Genomic DNA, 16,269 nt, shown 5'->3' with positions numbered 1-16,269 from the left:
TAGGCACATAACTTCATTCAGTGTAACGAAAAAATATCTCAATCTCTGCATACATGTGCGCGATAAACAATTATATCTCCAAGTTGCAACATTCCATATACGTGATGAGCCTTTAAGACAATTCTACTAATTAGACGATCACTTTCCGAACGTCTTTGCAAGAGAGTTAGAAGATTTCAGGGTTAAAAGGTGGTAAAAAAATATCGTGAAATGCGCGATGTTAGAAATTTGGATAGTACGTCTTTTCGCTTGTATTCTATTTTTACTCGGCACTCTATTGCTAATTCATTGCAAAACAAATAGACAGGGCAGTAAGTCGTTGCGACGTGGAGAGGCCAGAAAAGCGGCTTGAAAATTCATACCTTCAAAATGACCGATAATACAAAGCAAATTGCATTCTGCATTACGATGTCGCTTTGCAACGGACATCAAACCGCGGAATTAGGTATATACCTTTCAGCAATCATTCAGCGTCGGCTATAAGTGTCTAATAGGAACAATTGCTTCAAGAGTCGTGTTACACAAAGAATTGTTAATATTGCGAGGCACGACTACGCGGTAAGGATCGGAAAGACCCGTGATGCCCTTAGTACTCTCCTAACATAAGCAAAATGGATTTCTTCGACGGGCACAACTACAGAGTCAACAAAATTCTGCTATTAGCAATCGGCCAATGGCCTTACCAATCGTCCAGGACGAGCCACGCAATAGTCTTCGTCATAGTAACTATAGTTTGCTCGCAATTTCTCACCAAGGTACGGCGACGACTAATGTTCCATCGCGTTGCTTCGGAGAAATAAATTCATAAGCTCCACGCTCGTCTTCCGAATAGGTGGCTCCTGCACGAAGGAGCGATTAGTATGGGTGCTTTGGTGGGGCCCTTTTAACTTTTATAAATTCATATATGGCTTTTTACATAAAACAATATCACCAATAATGCATTATTGGTCAAATGCATTGATATGCTAGGTTATATATGCACATTTGAAAACATATTTACAAATATATGATATTGTCAATTCTCGAAGAGCTGTCAAATTTCCTCAAAACATTTCCAGCAAACACAGAACGTTGCAGCAACGTTGCGACGATGTTGTAACGTTGCTGCGATATTCTGTCTTTGCTGGATTGTATCTTTTGACTTTATTAATAATAATTTTATTTCATCGGCGACCGGGTCTGAAATTTCGCGTACTGATAGATAAAATTTACAACTACAACATACTTAAATTTCAATCTTTTCTACTTTCGGTCAGTTTATGCAGGATCCACCTTAAAACGACGAGATAAATTTCTTTTTTTTAAATAACTACGACATTAATTAATTCAAGCTATGTGGTATGTTCTCCTACATTCACGATATGGACATCGTGATCGAGTGTCTCGTTCCGATAATGGTTGATGTATCAGGTATGACGAAAATAATGAATTCCATACTGTGCGTGAATGAGGTACGTGCGGTCATTTCCTTTACGATGTATCTCAGAGTAATTAGCTTCATTCTACCTGGCGTGATAAAAATGTTTCTCCGCTCGCGAGTTTCAATTCACGAAGTGTCTCGCCGCACATTTGCTATAACTTGAATAAAACGTAAAATCGTAACTTAAATAATTTATGCGAATACATTTATAGATAAGAGTATTACTCGATCGAATACGGGATGACTTTTATTCGTTGAAAAATTCCAACGACATAAAGATTCTTCAAAAATACGCGAACAGTGGTAAAAACTCCTCGACCACTTACGTCTGTGAGTATCGTAAAGCCTAGTAAGGACGAATCTTTCTCTCCTATTTAATTAATTTATTCTTCTCTATGTACCTTTAAATAACGCCTTTCTTTAGGCGTGATATACACGCTAACGGTTGTATTTATGTTGATGCCCTTCCAACCGTTGATCCTTCGAGTCGCCAACGCTACCACTCGGCCTATGTTGCACAGAGTCGAGTATTACGTCGACATGGACAAGTATTATTTCCCAATTTTGATTCACGGATACTTCACCGCTGTAATTTGCGTTACGTCCATCGTCGCAACTGATGCGATGTTTGTCATATTTGTGCAACACGCTTGCGGGCTGTTTATTATAACTGGGTGAGTAATCTCGGGGAAAGAGCTGACGGGAGGGTCCTTTTCCTTTACAATTCTATGTCGTTATCCTTGAAGCTCGCGAATAGAACAAGCGATACAGAAGACAAACCTTACCGGAGATGCAGATCCCCCAATTACGAAAGATACGGCGTATCGAAATATGATACAATGCGTTCACGACCACAGAGCAGCTATAAGGTTTGTTTCGTCTTACACCCCGATTGCAGAGATACCTAAACACTCTCTGCTTGTTTTGAAATCAAAATGGCAATACGTACAGTCTGGCTCGAGTACAGGTTTTAATTGTCTAATTTGGCGCGACATGTTCATTTTTATTGAAAATATATTCCAATTAAGGTTTGCCAATCGCATGGAAGTGGTGTACTCCAAGCACTTTTTGTTCCATGCCGGGCTGAATATGATAGCTATGAGTGTTACGGGCGTTGGGGTATGTGAGTTTTGCAGTATTTATAATTATTATTATATGTTAACGTGGTAGCACCGAGAATTGTCAACTGATTTAGTAATGCACCGACGGACGAATGATCGTAGATAAGTAGTTTCGTGAATTTGTTGATTCATTCATATCTTACACTGATTTACACGAAGGAAATACAGATAGGCATTTTTAATTATTGCACTTACCCAAGCAGAAAAAGTCAAAATGACATCATACTGACTGGCAAGAGTTAGATTTTAATCATGACAAAAAATTGATCAACTTATGAATTCGAAATTTAAAGATAATGTTTGATTCAGTTTGCGACAATTTCATCTTATTGTCAGACTATTTCTGATACTTATAATAATTGTATGTTAGAATTTTTTAATATAATAATAAGTAATGAATAGTAATGGATACAAATTGTTTTTTTAACAAAAATAATACTATTATGATAAGAATATGATTTGTACAATAAAGTGCAATATTCAATATTTTGTAAGATTTGCATTTTTGAACTTTTATTTTGTATTTGGTGAACGAAAAATCTGGATATCGATGCTTAAAAATCAAGTATTTTCACAAATTTGCAAAATATAATAACATCAGCGAGATATGTAATTATTTTGCATAAGTTATTTGTTCTCTCGGCGAAAGCTATAAAAAAATATAGTCATAAAAAGTGAAATTATGTGTCATTAAAAGTATTTAAATAATTATCTTGATTTTATAGAAACGATTGCTTTTTGATGTCTTGAATTTGAAATAAATTATGTTTTAAAATATTAAATGATTTCACTTTGACTTTCCAGAAATAATTGCTTTTTAATATCATTTTGACTTTTAAGTAATTTTTGTGATGCTTGGGAATAACAACGTATTATTACTGCATTTGTTATACAGGGTTATACAGGGTGTACTAAAACCACCGGATATCCTTTTAATCATAAATTCTTTAGAAACTTTCAAGACAAAAATTCTAATAAAAAAATGTCGAGGCTATAATAATTTTTAAATAATAAGCGATTACATTTCACAAATGACAGGCCTGAGATTTCGCGCGCTCAGGTACGGCGACACGACAAGTGATAAAAATGTTCCTACGAATATCGCCCTTTTTAGCATAGTGACAACTTTCACAACAGACTTAACGATTCATTCTCGAATTAATTGTTCCTCTTGTTATCTTTAACCATTTCTTTTGTTAACTTTGTGTAACGTCTTATTAATAAAAGGGAGTGGTTCACTATGATGAGCATTTTGATCAGACTGATATCCTTCGATTTAGTCGATCTCCGATATTCTGAGTGAACTTGGAATTTTCAGATTCAGAATTCATAGATTCAATCAAGTTTCCTGCCTCTCTTTATCCTCAAGTTTTCAAAATAACCGGATCATCGTCTTCCCAAATATTTTCTGTCCCGTTAAACGGTGACTTTGGTTCTCGCTCGCTCGCGAAACACATAGGAACACTTTTATCACTCGTCATGTCGCCGTGCCTGAGCGCGCGAAATCTCAGATCTGTCATTTGCGAAATATAATCGCTTGTTATTTAAAACTATCGTAGCCTCGACATTTTTTTATTAGAATTTTCCTCTTGAAATTTTCTAAGGAATCTGCGATTAAAAAGATATCCGGTGGTTTTAGTACACCCTGTATATTAGATTGGATGCTCTATAAGTTCTGTAGTGCTACGGCTCTTTAGGTCTTTCTTCTTTTCTCTCTTTTTCTTATGCTCGACAATGCTACATAGCTTATAGAGATACAGCGTTAGAGAGCATTTTTACAGAATATAGCTTTTAAAATATTGTGATTATCCGGCCATTACATTAATGTAATGTCGTTTAGGCTGTGACAAAATCGGACGATCTGTCTGAGCTCCTTAGACTAGTAGCCGTATCGTGTGCATTATTATTTCATCTATGCTTCGAATGTATTAATGCTCAGAGATTGATGGATTACAGTGGATATCTCCATACTAATCTGTACGTATGTTGCGTGTCTTCTTTTTAATAAGCATTAAAAGCAAGATAATATTATTGATGAAAGTATAAGAACGTAAGAATTAATTTAATGGGCCCAATGAACTGTATAAATACATATTTAGAACCAGGTTTGGTAAAAGCGAGTAAGCTCTTGTGAATAATTGCAGAATAAATTTAAACTGGTACGATGCATCGCCCAGAACGAAGAAACTTGTTCTTTTTATGATGATGAAAACGCAGCCTCCTTGTGTATTAACGGCCGGCGGTATGTTCGTTTTGTGCATGGAAACATTCGCCACGGTAAGATAATTTGCTTTGAACTTGTAGGGGGACGGAAAGGATACGTCGACGTATAACGTTTACGCGTGGAAAGAATGTAATTGTGTATATATGTGTATGTATACCTCAACTGAGGCACACGTGATCGAAACAGATCTCTTCGTTGCGTTATCAATTGCAATTGTATTAATTTCATATTTGAATACTGTACTTACAATGTTGTCCGTTCTTCTTCAAGATTGTAAAGACTGCTGTGTCATATTTCACTTTCTTACGCTCGGCGCATTGATGGACACAGCTTTGCGAGTCTTGTGATGTGATCATGATACCAAAAAGCAACAACCATCCACTAGTTAAATCTAGCATCGGTTAGCTAGAAATTTTTATCTGGCATTGAAAACATCCGCTGCAATTGCTAAAATTATATTTTACATCAAAGTTACCAAATGGATGTGAATTGTACAATTAATGTTGATACTATACATTGTAAAAAAGTATGTAAAGTCACATAAATAATAAGTGTAACAGTTACACTATTAATAATGGATATGTACATTCATATACTTTTATATACTTTTATAAAAATTAATTTTCTTACTCTTTTTGTGTAAATAATTATTTATACGTAACAAAGATTATGAAAAATTACAAAATCAATTACAAAAATCAAAACAAGTTGCTTACTTACTATATACACAGTACTGACGACAATTATATCATCTTTATTAGATTTTCTGAACATATAATATTATAACTTTTGTCACAGTGTATCGAATGTGTTCAAAATTTTACAGTAGATACTTGATAACAGGTGCATCTTGTTCATGAAGGGTAATGAAATTTAACAAAACATTTGTCATGTACAGACAAAAATCTTATTGAAAATTTATTTCGAACGAACAGCTTATTCAAATTCCAATATGGCCTAGTCATCGGCTAGTGTCACCAGCTACAGCAAATAAAGCTTCTCCCTTTCTAGGATAAGTCCCAAATAGTGGGAAACTTCAGCAGGGGGGAGGGAGACTCTTTTGGGTACAAATAGGGGCGTAAGACGTCGTAGATCTCCAGTAAGAAATGATTCGTTGAAACGATGTCGAATCGACATCGACACCGTCAAATTGACATCGAATCGACGTCGATCGACGATCATTTCTTGCTGGGTCGTCTTTTATTAGTACCAGTACGAAAATTCTGTAACTTGCTATCGAGGTTTTTCGATAACTGGGAACAACCAATGAAAATCTGCGTCTCTTTCGAAGATCGTCCTCGCCATTGGCTGTCGCTAGTTAGCGATACCGAAAAGCATCGATTGCAAGTTACAGAATTCCCGTACAGTCTTTTGTACCAGTCGGAAGTTCAGATCGGATTGTCGGCAGTTCATCAATAGTTCATTATCAGCAGTACACTGGGCTTTCAATCGACACGCTAACACTTAGAAAATTTCCGACACGTTACTTAGGAAATTCTACGAGTGAATCCCGAGACATTGCGCAATAAAGTAACAAGTAACAATATACCTCATATGCCTTTTTCGCAATAAATTTTCTGCATCGACAGAGAAACTAACAAATGTGGCCGGCTGTGGCCGAATAAAATTTGGAATTTTAGTATTATACTGGCAACTAGGAACTAATCTTAAATGATTGTTATTATAAATTCATACAATCGAGCCCAAATCCCCGGTAAAGCACTTAAATGTGTCGACCGAAAAACGGACGCAACGATAACTCGTGTCAATCCGCGACGCCATGATTTTCGAATTTCTTATTCGTGCACTTTAAAACTAGTTATGCTCAGAAAATCGAAAGGTGATATAATTTTGGCCGCTACTACACACACGCGCGCGCGCACACACATACACACATTCTATAAAGTGGCATTACTTTTAAAAAGTATTTTTGTAATTAAGTAATATATCGAAATGATTAAGCTCATATCAGATTATGTCCAGTTTGAAAGCAACATACGATTTTTGCGATGTATCCTCATCTCTCAAAACATCTCTAACTTCCGCGTGTAGTTAAAAATGTCTCTTTCAGCTTTACACGCAATGCTATCGTGATATCCAGCAAGTACTGGATACAAAAGTATCGTCGTGTAAAGCGACATTTCCCTCGGAAAGTATGAAAAGAAAGTGGAGTAGGCCCTGGAACGCTATATTACAACGGAAGGAAGTGAATTGATGTGAAATTTGCGCCGACTTCTTCCTGTAAAAGGAATGACCGGGGGGGTTTCAAGCGAAACGTTGCGTATGCACTTTTAACTTTCCGCAATGCTCGACACTTAACTCAACCCCTCGCATCGCGCGGTCACGAAAAGGACATCGCGCACGGTGCGTCAAGAATTTATCTCTTTCTTTATAAACCGCCCCGCATGCACGCGTATATCGCGTACCTCGTGCGTGCAACGACATATCGATTTGATTCCTTCCGCGGTGCAATTTTTCACAATTACCCGCCGTCCAAACGGAATGCTTGACGAAGCCCGTGAATTCCTCCCCACGCGTCGCGCTTTCTTTCCGCTTCCTAAGGTTTGGCAAGCGCAGTGCTATACCCGCCGCGAAACCGTCAAGATGGACAGTGTTCAAAGTCAATATATGCGTATCAATCAAATGCTGATGTGCTTCATCGGCCAGTGGCCGTATCAGGAGAATTGGGAAAAATTACTCATCCAATTCGTCTTCGTGCCCGCGGTTTTCTCTCAAGCAGTTATTCAGGTAAACGCATCTTTAAATCCCCCTTGAACAGCGCGGGAGATAAGTTTTCATAAATTACTCGCGAAACAGTAACACAATCTAATAATTAGCTATGCACAGATTACGTAGAGGAGAGTCCCCTGTTATGAGATATAGGCTCCTAATACGAGATGGCTGAGTTTCTGCTGAATTAATAGGCATCGTCTGTTGGTTCCACCATGAATGTATTGCCCTCGGGGTGAAATCTGTTTGGTGGAAAATTGATTGTGAGATCGTGTAATCGTTGCGAAAAAAGATTTGTCATTGAATTTGGACGCTGAAAGCCTGCTGTCTCGCATTGGACTCCTATCTCATAATAGAGGACTTTCCCCTATATAAGATCAACGATAACCGAGATGAAAAATAACGACTGTTAAGTTAAAAACAAATAATATGTTATCAAGATAACAATACTTACTATTCTCAATTTTTAAGGAATTATTAACAGCTGTCCGTACGACAATATAAGATTATACATTTCTTAACAAGTCCGAAATCTGAAAGATACATGTGTTATATTTTGCAGGCTCGTGCTTTTGTTTTTCGGAATCGATTAATTTTTATGATACTTAAAATTAGACGTAGCCACAGGTACACTTTGAGAAATTTTGCAGGGTGGTGGCATGCTCACTGCTTGGTTCGCGGACGACATTGACGCGTTTATGGAGAGTTCCTCGCCTTTTGTAATTAGTTTAATGTGCATCTGTAAACATATTAATTATACGTACAACCATGACCAGGTATGCCTCTCCTCGTGAATGCAAGAACAATGGCTTTGCTGACACTAATCGTAATTATTTGTCATACTGAACGTAGATGAAGAGGCTTGCCTTTACAATGGCGAAAGATTGGAATATCTATTCTAAGCTCAGCCACGAGTATGACATTCTTTGTAGGAATTACGCGACGGGTAGGAAAGTCACGATTGCTTACGCAGGTAAAAGACGTATTGAAAGTTTAAAGATTTCCATCCAAAATTCCGCGATTGAATTTACATTGATTTTACGATTAAGAATACATAAGTATAAAAATCGTATAAATTAAACATGTAATACATATACTTGATTTATATAAAATGTGTAATATCTAAAAATACATACATTACGTTATAATTAAATATACCATACAAAATATGTTTTTCAAAATGAAGCTCAAATGTCTCGCGAAAATTCAAAGGCGAACAGTTAATGTTAGGCTCAACTTTTCATTGATGTATTATTTATAGTCTCTCTATATGGCTCGATGACTCCCTTTTTGGTTGTACCCGTGGTAATAAACACAGCCAGCTACATGGGGCTGTACAACATTTCCGATAAGCCTCTGATGTTTCGCACGGAATACTTCATAGACTCGGAAAAGTATTACTACCCGTTGCTGGTGCACTCGTACATCGGCACCCTCGGATTCGTCACGATCGTCGTGGCGATCGACTCGATGTTGGTGTTTCACGTTCAGCATGAATGTGGAATGTGCGAGATCCTAGGGTAACTCCGCAATAATGGCACTTCGTAAGACTGAACATTTTCATTCAAAACACGTTCTCGTGCGTTTGGTATACTTGCTTATCTCATCACCGTACCATCCCATCTACTGTCATTTTTTTTATACGTTTTATTAATCTTTGATACATAGAAATATGTATATATACATTTTTGTCGTGTGAGTCGATAATTGTGGAACGAGAGAAAACGAGCGACTGTGGAATAAATATTTATCATTGGTCATTAAGTGTCTTATTAATGCGTACGTTACCCGAATTTGTTTCATCCGTACGTCGCGTCTTGAAGGTAGAACATACGATCGCACTAGGTAGAGACGGTGATATTAAATTTAAATATTAATGCTCATCTACACTGCTCGATCGAATTTCAACGTCTTTGGACCCGACGTACGTTTAAGATACGTTTATCAATAAGCATTTTTTAGATACCGGCTAGCACGGATTGTTGAAGGAGATACTTTAGACATAAATTTGTATCAAAGTAAGGAGGCTGCGTCGTACATATATATTAAGAATTGTGTGGTCATGCACAGTCACATAATAGAGTTAGTATCTCCGAATGATTGCATTATATCTGTTGTTGCTAACAATTTTGTGTGCATTATAGCTGTTTTCAATGTAAATTGTGATATTTGACATTTTTATTTATTTTTGTACGTGTACCAGAGGTACTCTATCCAATTCACGTTTACCTGCATTAGACACTTTATTTAATGATTTGATTTCCTTTCTATGTCGACCAGCGTTAGAATATATTTTCTCTGTAATTTCCATTCCGACACATGTATCTCTTTATTAATTCTATTAACTTTTCTCGGACATGAAGATATGCTAAGCGTATCGAGATTGCGAATACGACGTCGTATTTTTTTCAACTAGGTTTCAATATGATGGGTATGACGTTCACAATATTCCAGGTTAGTGCAGGAAACACAAATATTACTGAAAACATACCCGCAACCATGATTATCATCACTGATATACTTTATGTCAATTAAAAATTTTATCTTCTTCATGTTTTCTGTAAGATTAGAAAGTATTTTGTAGAAACACTTGTAATTTTATATATCTATATATATAATATATAGAGGAAAGTTCCATAGGCTGAGATAGGCTCCTAATATGAGACAGCGGGTGTTTCTGTTAAATTAATAAGCACCATCTGTGTTGATTTCACCATGAATTTATTGCCCTTAGCACGAAATTTCATGGAAAATTCATTGTTAGATCGTGTAACCGTTGCGAAAGAAGATTAAGATTGAATTTGGGTGTTGAAAGCCTGCTATCTCATATTAGAAACCTATCTCATAATAAAGGACTTTCCTCTACGTATAATACACACACACACACACACACATTATATGTGTATATTATATACATATATGACAGAATGAATTTATATTTACGAGTCAGGCAGTGGTAAAGTTGGACGATCCAAACGAAGCCTTGCGATACGCGTCGTTCACGGTGTGTCTGTTATCCGTTCTCTTCCTCGAAAGCTGGCCGGGTCAGCAATTATCGGATTATACTGACAAAATTTTCGCGTACACGTAAGTACCTCGAAGCACTTCGCTACGGCTCATAAAGGCGGTTCCTGAAACCGACTAATGTCCATGTCAATAAGACGTTATTCAAGTATTCACATCTGATCTGCACAATCGTTTCATAGACACGCGTTTTGCCAGAAATAATTGTGAATAGATGACGTTTTAACGGAAAAGAAAAATTAATCTGACACATCGGTCTTTCAGAACCAACGGCAGATGGTATCAGTCTTCGCTGAGAGTGAGAAGAGTGATCCACTTTATGCTGTTAAGGAGTTATGTGCCAATCAAGATAACCGCGGGCAAACTGTACACTTTAAACCTGGCAAATTTTTCTTCAGTAAGACAGCTTTTTCGAACGAGATCTAATATCGTGTTGCCACACGAGCTGACATGTCGTCCTTTCTTTTTTAAGGTTGTACGCACGTCGTTTTCTTACTTCACTGTCCTCTGTTCTATGCAATGAGTGAGACTTGCTACAGCTCAAAGCTATTATCGATGACAACAGCTACAAACAACTGTTTTGCCTTTACCACCCTTTTCACGACGACTTATGAGTAACAGTGACGATGATAGATGACTACGGCGACTTGGTAAAACTGATATACTTAAATATTCTAGGCATCATTAAAGTATTCGCGAGAAAAATATTAAAAAACGCCTTGACACAGCAATTGCAATTCTTCCCTAATTTTATTCAACTACATAAAAAATTTCTATGGAAGATACAAAGCTTTATAACGAGATACGTATCTTCTAGTCAATGAGCGAGTTATTAAACCATGAATTAGGCCATTGGCATATCCCTGAAGTTGCTTCTTTACAGTCAAGTTTTTATTGCATGGACCGCAGAATCATTAAATATGAGAAGCCTGTACGCATCGCCTTAAATAAAACTTCACGTTATTAACTGCGGGATTGGCACTTGTCTTATGACATCGTTACTTACCGCGTTAAAAGTCACATAGGACAGTACAAGAACTTTTCCCGCAGTTATTGTCAGCGGTTTCCTACTTCTTATCATGATCATTATCAGGAGCTTTTGCGATATTATAGGCATCTTATACCACTCTAAATTGTACCTGCAAATACAATTATTATAAATCGACACGAAGTAAAAGCGTCAATACAGTCCGAACAGGATTTATGCGAACTTATGCGTATATACAGGGTGTACTAAAACCGCCGGATATCCATTTAATCATAAATTCTTTAGAAACTTTCAAGACAAAAATTCTAACACAAAAATGTCGAGGCTATAATAGTTTTTAAATAATAAGCGATTACATTTCACAAATGACAGGCCTGAGATTTCGCGCGCTCAGGTGCGGCGACACGACAAGTGATATAAAGGTGTTCCTACGAATATCGCCCTTTTTAGCATAGCGACAACTTTGACAACAGACTTAACGATTCATTCTCGAATTAATTGTTCCTCTTGTTATCTTTAACCATTTCTTTTGTTAACTTTGTGTAACGTCTTATTAATAAAAGGGAGGGGTTCACTATGATGAGCATCTTGATCAGACTGATATCCTTCGATTTAGTCGATCTCCGATATTCTGAGTGAACTTGGAATTTTCAGTTAGATTCAATCAAGTCTCCTGCCTCTCTTTATCCTCAAGTTTTCAAAATAACCGGATCATCGTCTTCCCAAATATTTTCTGTCCCGTTAAACGGTGACTTTGGTTCTCGCTCGCTCGCGAAACACATAGGAACACTTTTATCACTCGTCATGCCGCCGTGCCTGAGCGCGCGAAATCTCAGATCTGTCATTTGCGAAATATAATCGCTTGTTATTTAAAAACTATCGTAGCCTCGACATTTTTTTATTAGAATTTTCCTCTTGAAATTTTCTAAGGAATCTGCGATTCAAAGGATATCCTGTGGTTTTAGTACACTCTGTACAGAGGAAAGTCTCCTATTATGGATAGGATCCTATTATGAGATAGTAGGGTTTCTATTAAATTAATAGGCATCATCAGATGATTCCACGAATTCCATGAATTTATTGCCCTCGGAGCGAAATCTGTAGTAGAAAATTCAGTGTTGGATTTGTGATTGACTTTGGGTGTTGAAAATCTGCTATCTCATATTAGAAATCTATCTCATAATATAGAGGACTTTCCTCTTCATATATTCACACATTAAACCACCAGGCTATCCACATCCTGCTCGGACCGTATTGGTGTTTTTACTTCATGTTGATTTATATCATATCGGACCCATTTTAACTCTTTATTACAGTTAGTGTACTCTTTACAAATCTATGCTGAAAATTCCAGATCGTTCGTAATTTCAATAATAATTCGATTTGGCTAAACATTCGTGTTCGAAAGACAAATTGATTTTTTAAGTGAACCACTGGGAAAAAGAGTGAAGTTAAATCAATCCGATTTGTTCGATACGTAAATTCGTACAACGAGAAATTCGTAACTTCTCTTGAGCGTTTTTCAGATATTTGATCAAACGTACGCGGACTCGTACACCCTCTCGTTGCAGTCTATAATTTTCTGACCTTGCCAGTTTTCAAAGAACGTGTTAAGCACAAGCCCGCTCAGATAAGTGCCGTACGGCATGAGACGACTGATGTTTTCCGTATTTGTTACCACCTGAAAAATGTATTATACATACATCGCTGTACTTAAGCTAACCGTCCATAATTCTCGTGTGATTTACCTGGAATCCTACGATACTTAACAGTGACACGTTAACTGTCATATGCAGGAAGAATGGTAGCCTATACAGCGATTCTACGGACGTAGCAAATCTGGTGTGACATATACGAAGACATTAAATTCGTTACACGATCGATTATTTATAAAAAGTATTATGGAAGCGTATACCAACTGTATTGCTTCCGCGTGCCTTCGGACACCGTATACGATATTTGAATGATATTTATTCTCTATGGACGTTATGTCGTTGTCATTATTTTCAAAATTAAATGCGCTCTCCAAATGGTATCTAAAGATCGACGTTAAATAGCATTGAACAAGAATATTTTGTGCTGTTAGTACATAAATACATAAATATGTGTGTTATACTTTGATTAATTGCATAGAATGAATACTTTGAGACAGGTGTGCTTAATGTATATATTTTTTCAATCTGTAAGAGCTAAAGATTAAATGTAATATTTAATTTTCGCGTATGTCCGCCGAACTTACTTGAGAGCCTCAAACAAACCACAACAATGCTGAACGCACACTAAATACAGGACGTTTATCGAAGTCAATACCAACGTATAATAAAATTCGCATAAAGCGCCCTGTATGAGGAGAGGCATGTGTTGTATTTGCAGGTCAAGCATGTAATTGATGTGACGACTCGATTCTTGTGAGTCCTGCGTTTTATTTGATATGTTTTCCTTATTGTAGGAAAATTTAATCGTCAAAGGTGTAAGCGCGAAAACTATGGCGTGGCCAAGTATAATACCTAAGAAAAACATCAGGTTTATAAGCACGAACAAATACGTAGTTACATGCGATTACATAAAATGTATTTGTACAATATTATGTTAAGATGTGCTAGAAAAATTAATATTACGTCAAGTGCACGAAGGAAAATAATTTCACTATCACAGCAATAAACTCATTGTTGTTACCGTGTGCTTAATGTGAAAGCGAACTTTGTTTTAATTAATTAATGCTTTATGTTACAGTAAGAACTGTTTTGCTGGCAACGTAGAAAAATCTTGCGGAGTAAATTTTTTTATAGCACGCGTTAATTTGCTGTTAAACCAGCAATCTGTCCGTTGCAAATAAACGGTTATGTTACTACACAAATATTGCTGGCAGAACGTCAGTACAAGAATAAGCAAAACGTGGAAGAATAGAAAAAAGGTGTAGAATAAAATTGCATACGTAAAATAATTTACAAATCTAAGAAAATTGTTTCGACAAATAAAATTAATTATCGTTTCTTTTTTTGCTGTCTATATAACGACTAATAAAATTTGTTACAACTTATACATGCTGCATTAGCGAATCCTTTCTTCTCTGTACGAGAGGTGCTAGGCAAAAATTTTTTTTCGAACAAGTATTAAATCTACATGAATTATTTGACTGCTTCTTGAAAAAGAGATATTTACAGAATTCAATTGAAATAAAAATACGCTATGTACTATGTAGCTCGTACTAGAAATGAAATATTCCAGATTTGTGTTCTGCGTTCCGATTATTCTATATTAATGTACAACAGAATCGATAAACTTACCCGAATAAATGTAGCCAAATTTTCGCGCAAACAGTACGTACGAACGCAATATCTTAGCCTCTTGATCCGACTTCGGAGAACACCAGTGTTCTTGCATATTCATGAGAAGCATTTTGATCTGTAAACATTTTGTCTTACGCTTTATTCTTAACTGCCACAACTGCTTCGTTATTTTGATTAAGACGACTCCTGGACATTTGGTCACTTTTATTTACGCACCTTAGGTAAATTGTACACCGTGTAGATTAATTTAATCGTTGACGATATGGCGTAAAATAGCATCGACGCGCAGTCGAATACCTCAAAGAAATCTGGCCAAACCCTAATCGTACACAATATCTGTGCGTTTGCCACAGATTAGAAAAATTCTAAATTTTATAGAAATTTTATAGGAATAATATATGTACATGTAAAAAAAATCATGTATTGCGATCTTCCCCAGTCAGAAATGACTTGTCGATCGACGTCGAAAGGATGTATCGACATGAAAACCATCATATTGACTTCGATTCGATATCGTTTCGACGTCGATCAAGTCATTTCTGACTTAGGCGAATCTTTGCTTCTCCTTCGTTGGAAAAGAGAAGGAAAGGAAAGAGGAAGATATCCGCAACGCATACGTTTTTTTTACATATCTGTACACAGTGCTTTGGACTAATTAAGCACTCGCGCTCTGCTTCTTTGTCTCTCTTCTAAGTACCGTAAATGAAATTCCAAATCCAAAGAGCAGCGTAAACCCGACGTACATCGCATAACGTTTGCTTAACGCTTGGAACGGCCATATACCGCACGCGGACAATAGAATGCGAATATTGCTATAGCACGACTTCCGAAAGAACTGGTCGACATGACGCATCTTTTCCCCGATCGCCGCTGCTACCTTGTGTGAACAAAATTCACATTCGACTCGCGGAGGATATAGATTACGTCGTTTGTTTTCTCATAAAAAATTCCGTTTAACGTCGATTGCCATGTGTAGCCGCACGAGCTGTCAACGTTTCTTCTATGAAACCACTACCGCTGCCGTTTACGATCGATTACGAAATTACAAAATTGCACGTCTATGCGATTGAAAGTAATATCTTTCTTGCGGGTTTTGCCGAGCACTGAGAGAAACAGTCCTGTGATACCTGTAAAAGAACTCTTATTGATTTGTTCTATATATTGGGTTTTCCGCACAGCGCGGAAATTCGTCCCGTCGATACTCAGCCAAGGAAATAATGCCGAGGCGATTAAAAACTCTGCTCGCATACATTTAGTTTATATATATATATTATATGTTATAAATATATACACTGAAAAAAATCTGGTTGCATTAATTAGAAATCTGGTAGATTCAAGCAGTCGTCCGTTAGAAAATGGACGAATTAGAAATTATTGTATATACCTGTAGTAAATGTTTTAGGGCTAGTTAGGATATCACATTTACAACTGTGAGATATTTATTAATAAGAAATATACATATACAGGGTGGG

At 36.8% G+C, this 16,269-nt stretch overlaps 3 protein-coding genes across 8 annotated transcripts; 2 read left to right on the top strand and 1 right to left on the bottom strand.

The window, feature by feature from the left end:
• The first annotated feature begins 159 nt into the window (after positions 1 to 159).
• On the top strand, positions 160 to 5,327 carry LOC105567922 (odorant receptor 9a-like). Its single transcript, XM_012023192.1, has 9 exons — positions 160 to 755; positions 1,332 to 1,451; positions 1,633 to 1,750; positions 1,845 to 2,094; positions 2,167 to 2,289; positions 2,449 to 2,539; positions 4,382 to 4,518; positions 4,686 to 4,818; positions 5,036 to 5,327. Exons 1-9 carry the CDS (start codon positions 612 to 614, stop codon positions 5,084 to 5,086), a joined length of 1,167 nt encoding a protein of 388 aa, XP_011878582.1. The 5' UTR covers positions 160 to 611; the 3' UTR covers positions 5,087 to 5,327.
• Positions 5,328 to 7,266: 1,939 nt separating this feature from the next.
• LOC105567923 (odorant receptor 13a-like) lies at positions 7,267 to 14,464 on the top strand. Of its 2 annotated transcripts, XR_001009406.1 has the most exons (10): positions 7,267 to 7,513; positions 8,146 to 8,271; positions 8,348 to 8,468; positions 8,757 to 9,015; positions 9,458 to 9,577; positions 9,859 to 9,949; positions 10,446 to 10,582; positions 10,784 to 10,916; positions 10,992 to 11,169; positions 14,241 to 14,464. XR_001009406.1 is itself a non-coding variant. In XM_012023194.1 (9 exons), exons 1-9 carry the CDS (start codon positions 7,370 to 7,372, stop codon positions 11,040 to 11,042), a joined length of 1,182 nt encoding a protein of 393 aa, XP_011878584.1. In that variant the 5' UTR covers positions 7,317 to 7,369; the 3' UTR covers positions 11,043 to 11,182. The 2 variants fall into 2 exon arrangements, 1 of the variants encoding a protein (XP_011878584.1); XM_012023194.1 differs by lacking the exon at positions 14,241 to 14,464 and having other exon boundaries at positions 7,317 to 7,513; positions 10,992 to 11,182.
• Positions 11,254 to 16,049, bottom strand: LOC105567924 (odorant receptor 67c-like). 5 transcript variants are annotated; one of them, XM_012023195.1, is made up of 9 exons: positions 15,495 to 16,049; positions 15,014 to 15,133; positions 14,795 to 14,912; positions 13,747 to 14,014; positions 13,427 to 13,543; positions 13,256 to 13,346; positions 13,052 to 13,188; positions 11,526 to 11,658; positions 11,254 to 11,461 (listed from the first exon to the last, which is right to left on the bottom strand). In XM_012023195.1, exons 1-9 carry the CDS (start codon positions 15,648 to 15,650, stop codon positions 11,411 to 11,413), a joined length of 1,191 nt encoding a protein of 396 aa, XP_011878585.1. In that variant the 5' UTR covers positions 15,651 to 16,049; the 3' UTR covers positions 11,254 to 11,410. The 5 variants fall into 5 exon arrangements, with proteins under 5 accessions (XP_011878585.1, XP_011878586.1, XP_011878588.1 ...); XM_012023196.1 differs by having other exon boundaries at positions 11,254 to 11,448; XM_012023198.1 differs by having other exon boundaries at positions 15,014 to 15,162; positions 15,495 to 15,525.
• Between the last annotated feature and the right edge of the window lie 220 nt (positions 16,050 to 16,269).

Source organism: Vollenhovia emeryi, unplaced genomic scaffold, assembly GCF_000949405.1.
Source record: "Vollenhovia emeryi isolate VEMERY1.0 unplaced genomic scaffold, V.emery_V1.0 DF939133.1, whole genome shotgun sequence".
NCBI lineage: Eukaryota > Metazoa > Arthropoda > Insecta > Hymenoptera > Formicidae > Vollenhovia > Vollenhovia emeryi.
The sequence above is the reverse complement of the archived record's forward strand: the minus strand, read 5'-3'. Positions and strand labels throughout refer to the sequence as shown.

Bases quoted from the DNA above. Each gene is read 5' to 3' on its own strand.
- LOC105567922 (XM_012023192.1), top strand. From the start codon at position 612: ATGGATTTCTTCGACGGGCACAACTACAGAGTCAACAAAATTCTGCTA. The intron at 756-1,331 runs GTACGGCGACGA...AATTAATTCAAG, and splicing joins GCTCGCAATTTCTCACCAAG to CTATGTGGTATGTTCTCCTA. The intron at 4,519-4,685 runs GTACGTATGTTG...GAATAATTGCAG, and splicing joins GGATATCTCCATACTAATCT to AATAAATTTAAACTGGTACG.
- LOC105567923 (XM_012023194.1), top strand. From the start codon at position 7,370: ATGGACAGTGTTCAAAGTCAATATATGCGTATCAATCAAATGCTGATG. The intron at 8,272-8,347 runs GTATGCCTCTCC...TACTGAACGTAG, and splicing joins ATACGTACAACCATGACCAG to ATGAAGAGGCTTGCCTTTAC. The intron at 9,016-9,457 runs GTAACTCCGCAA...AGCATTTTTTAG, and splicing joins GGAATGTGCGAGATCCTAGG to ATACCGGCTAGCACGGATTG.
- LOC105567924 (XM_012023195.1), bottom strand. From the start codon at position 15,650: ATGCGTCATGTCGACCAGTTCTTTCGGAAGTCGTGCTATAGCAATATT. The intron at 14,913-15,013 runs GTGCGTAAATAA...AAATGTTTACAG, and splicing joins CGGTGTACAATTTACCTAAG to ATCAAAATGCTTCTCATGAA. The intron at 14,015-14,794 runs GTAAGTTTATCG...TGTTTTTCTTAG, and splicing joins ATTTGGCTACATTTATTCGG to GTATTATACTTGGCCACGCC.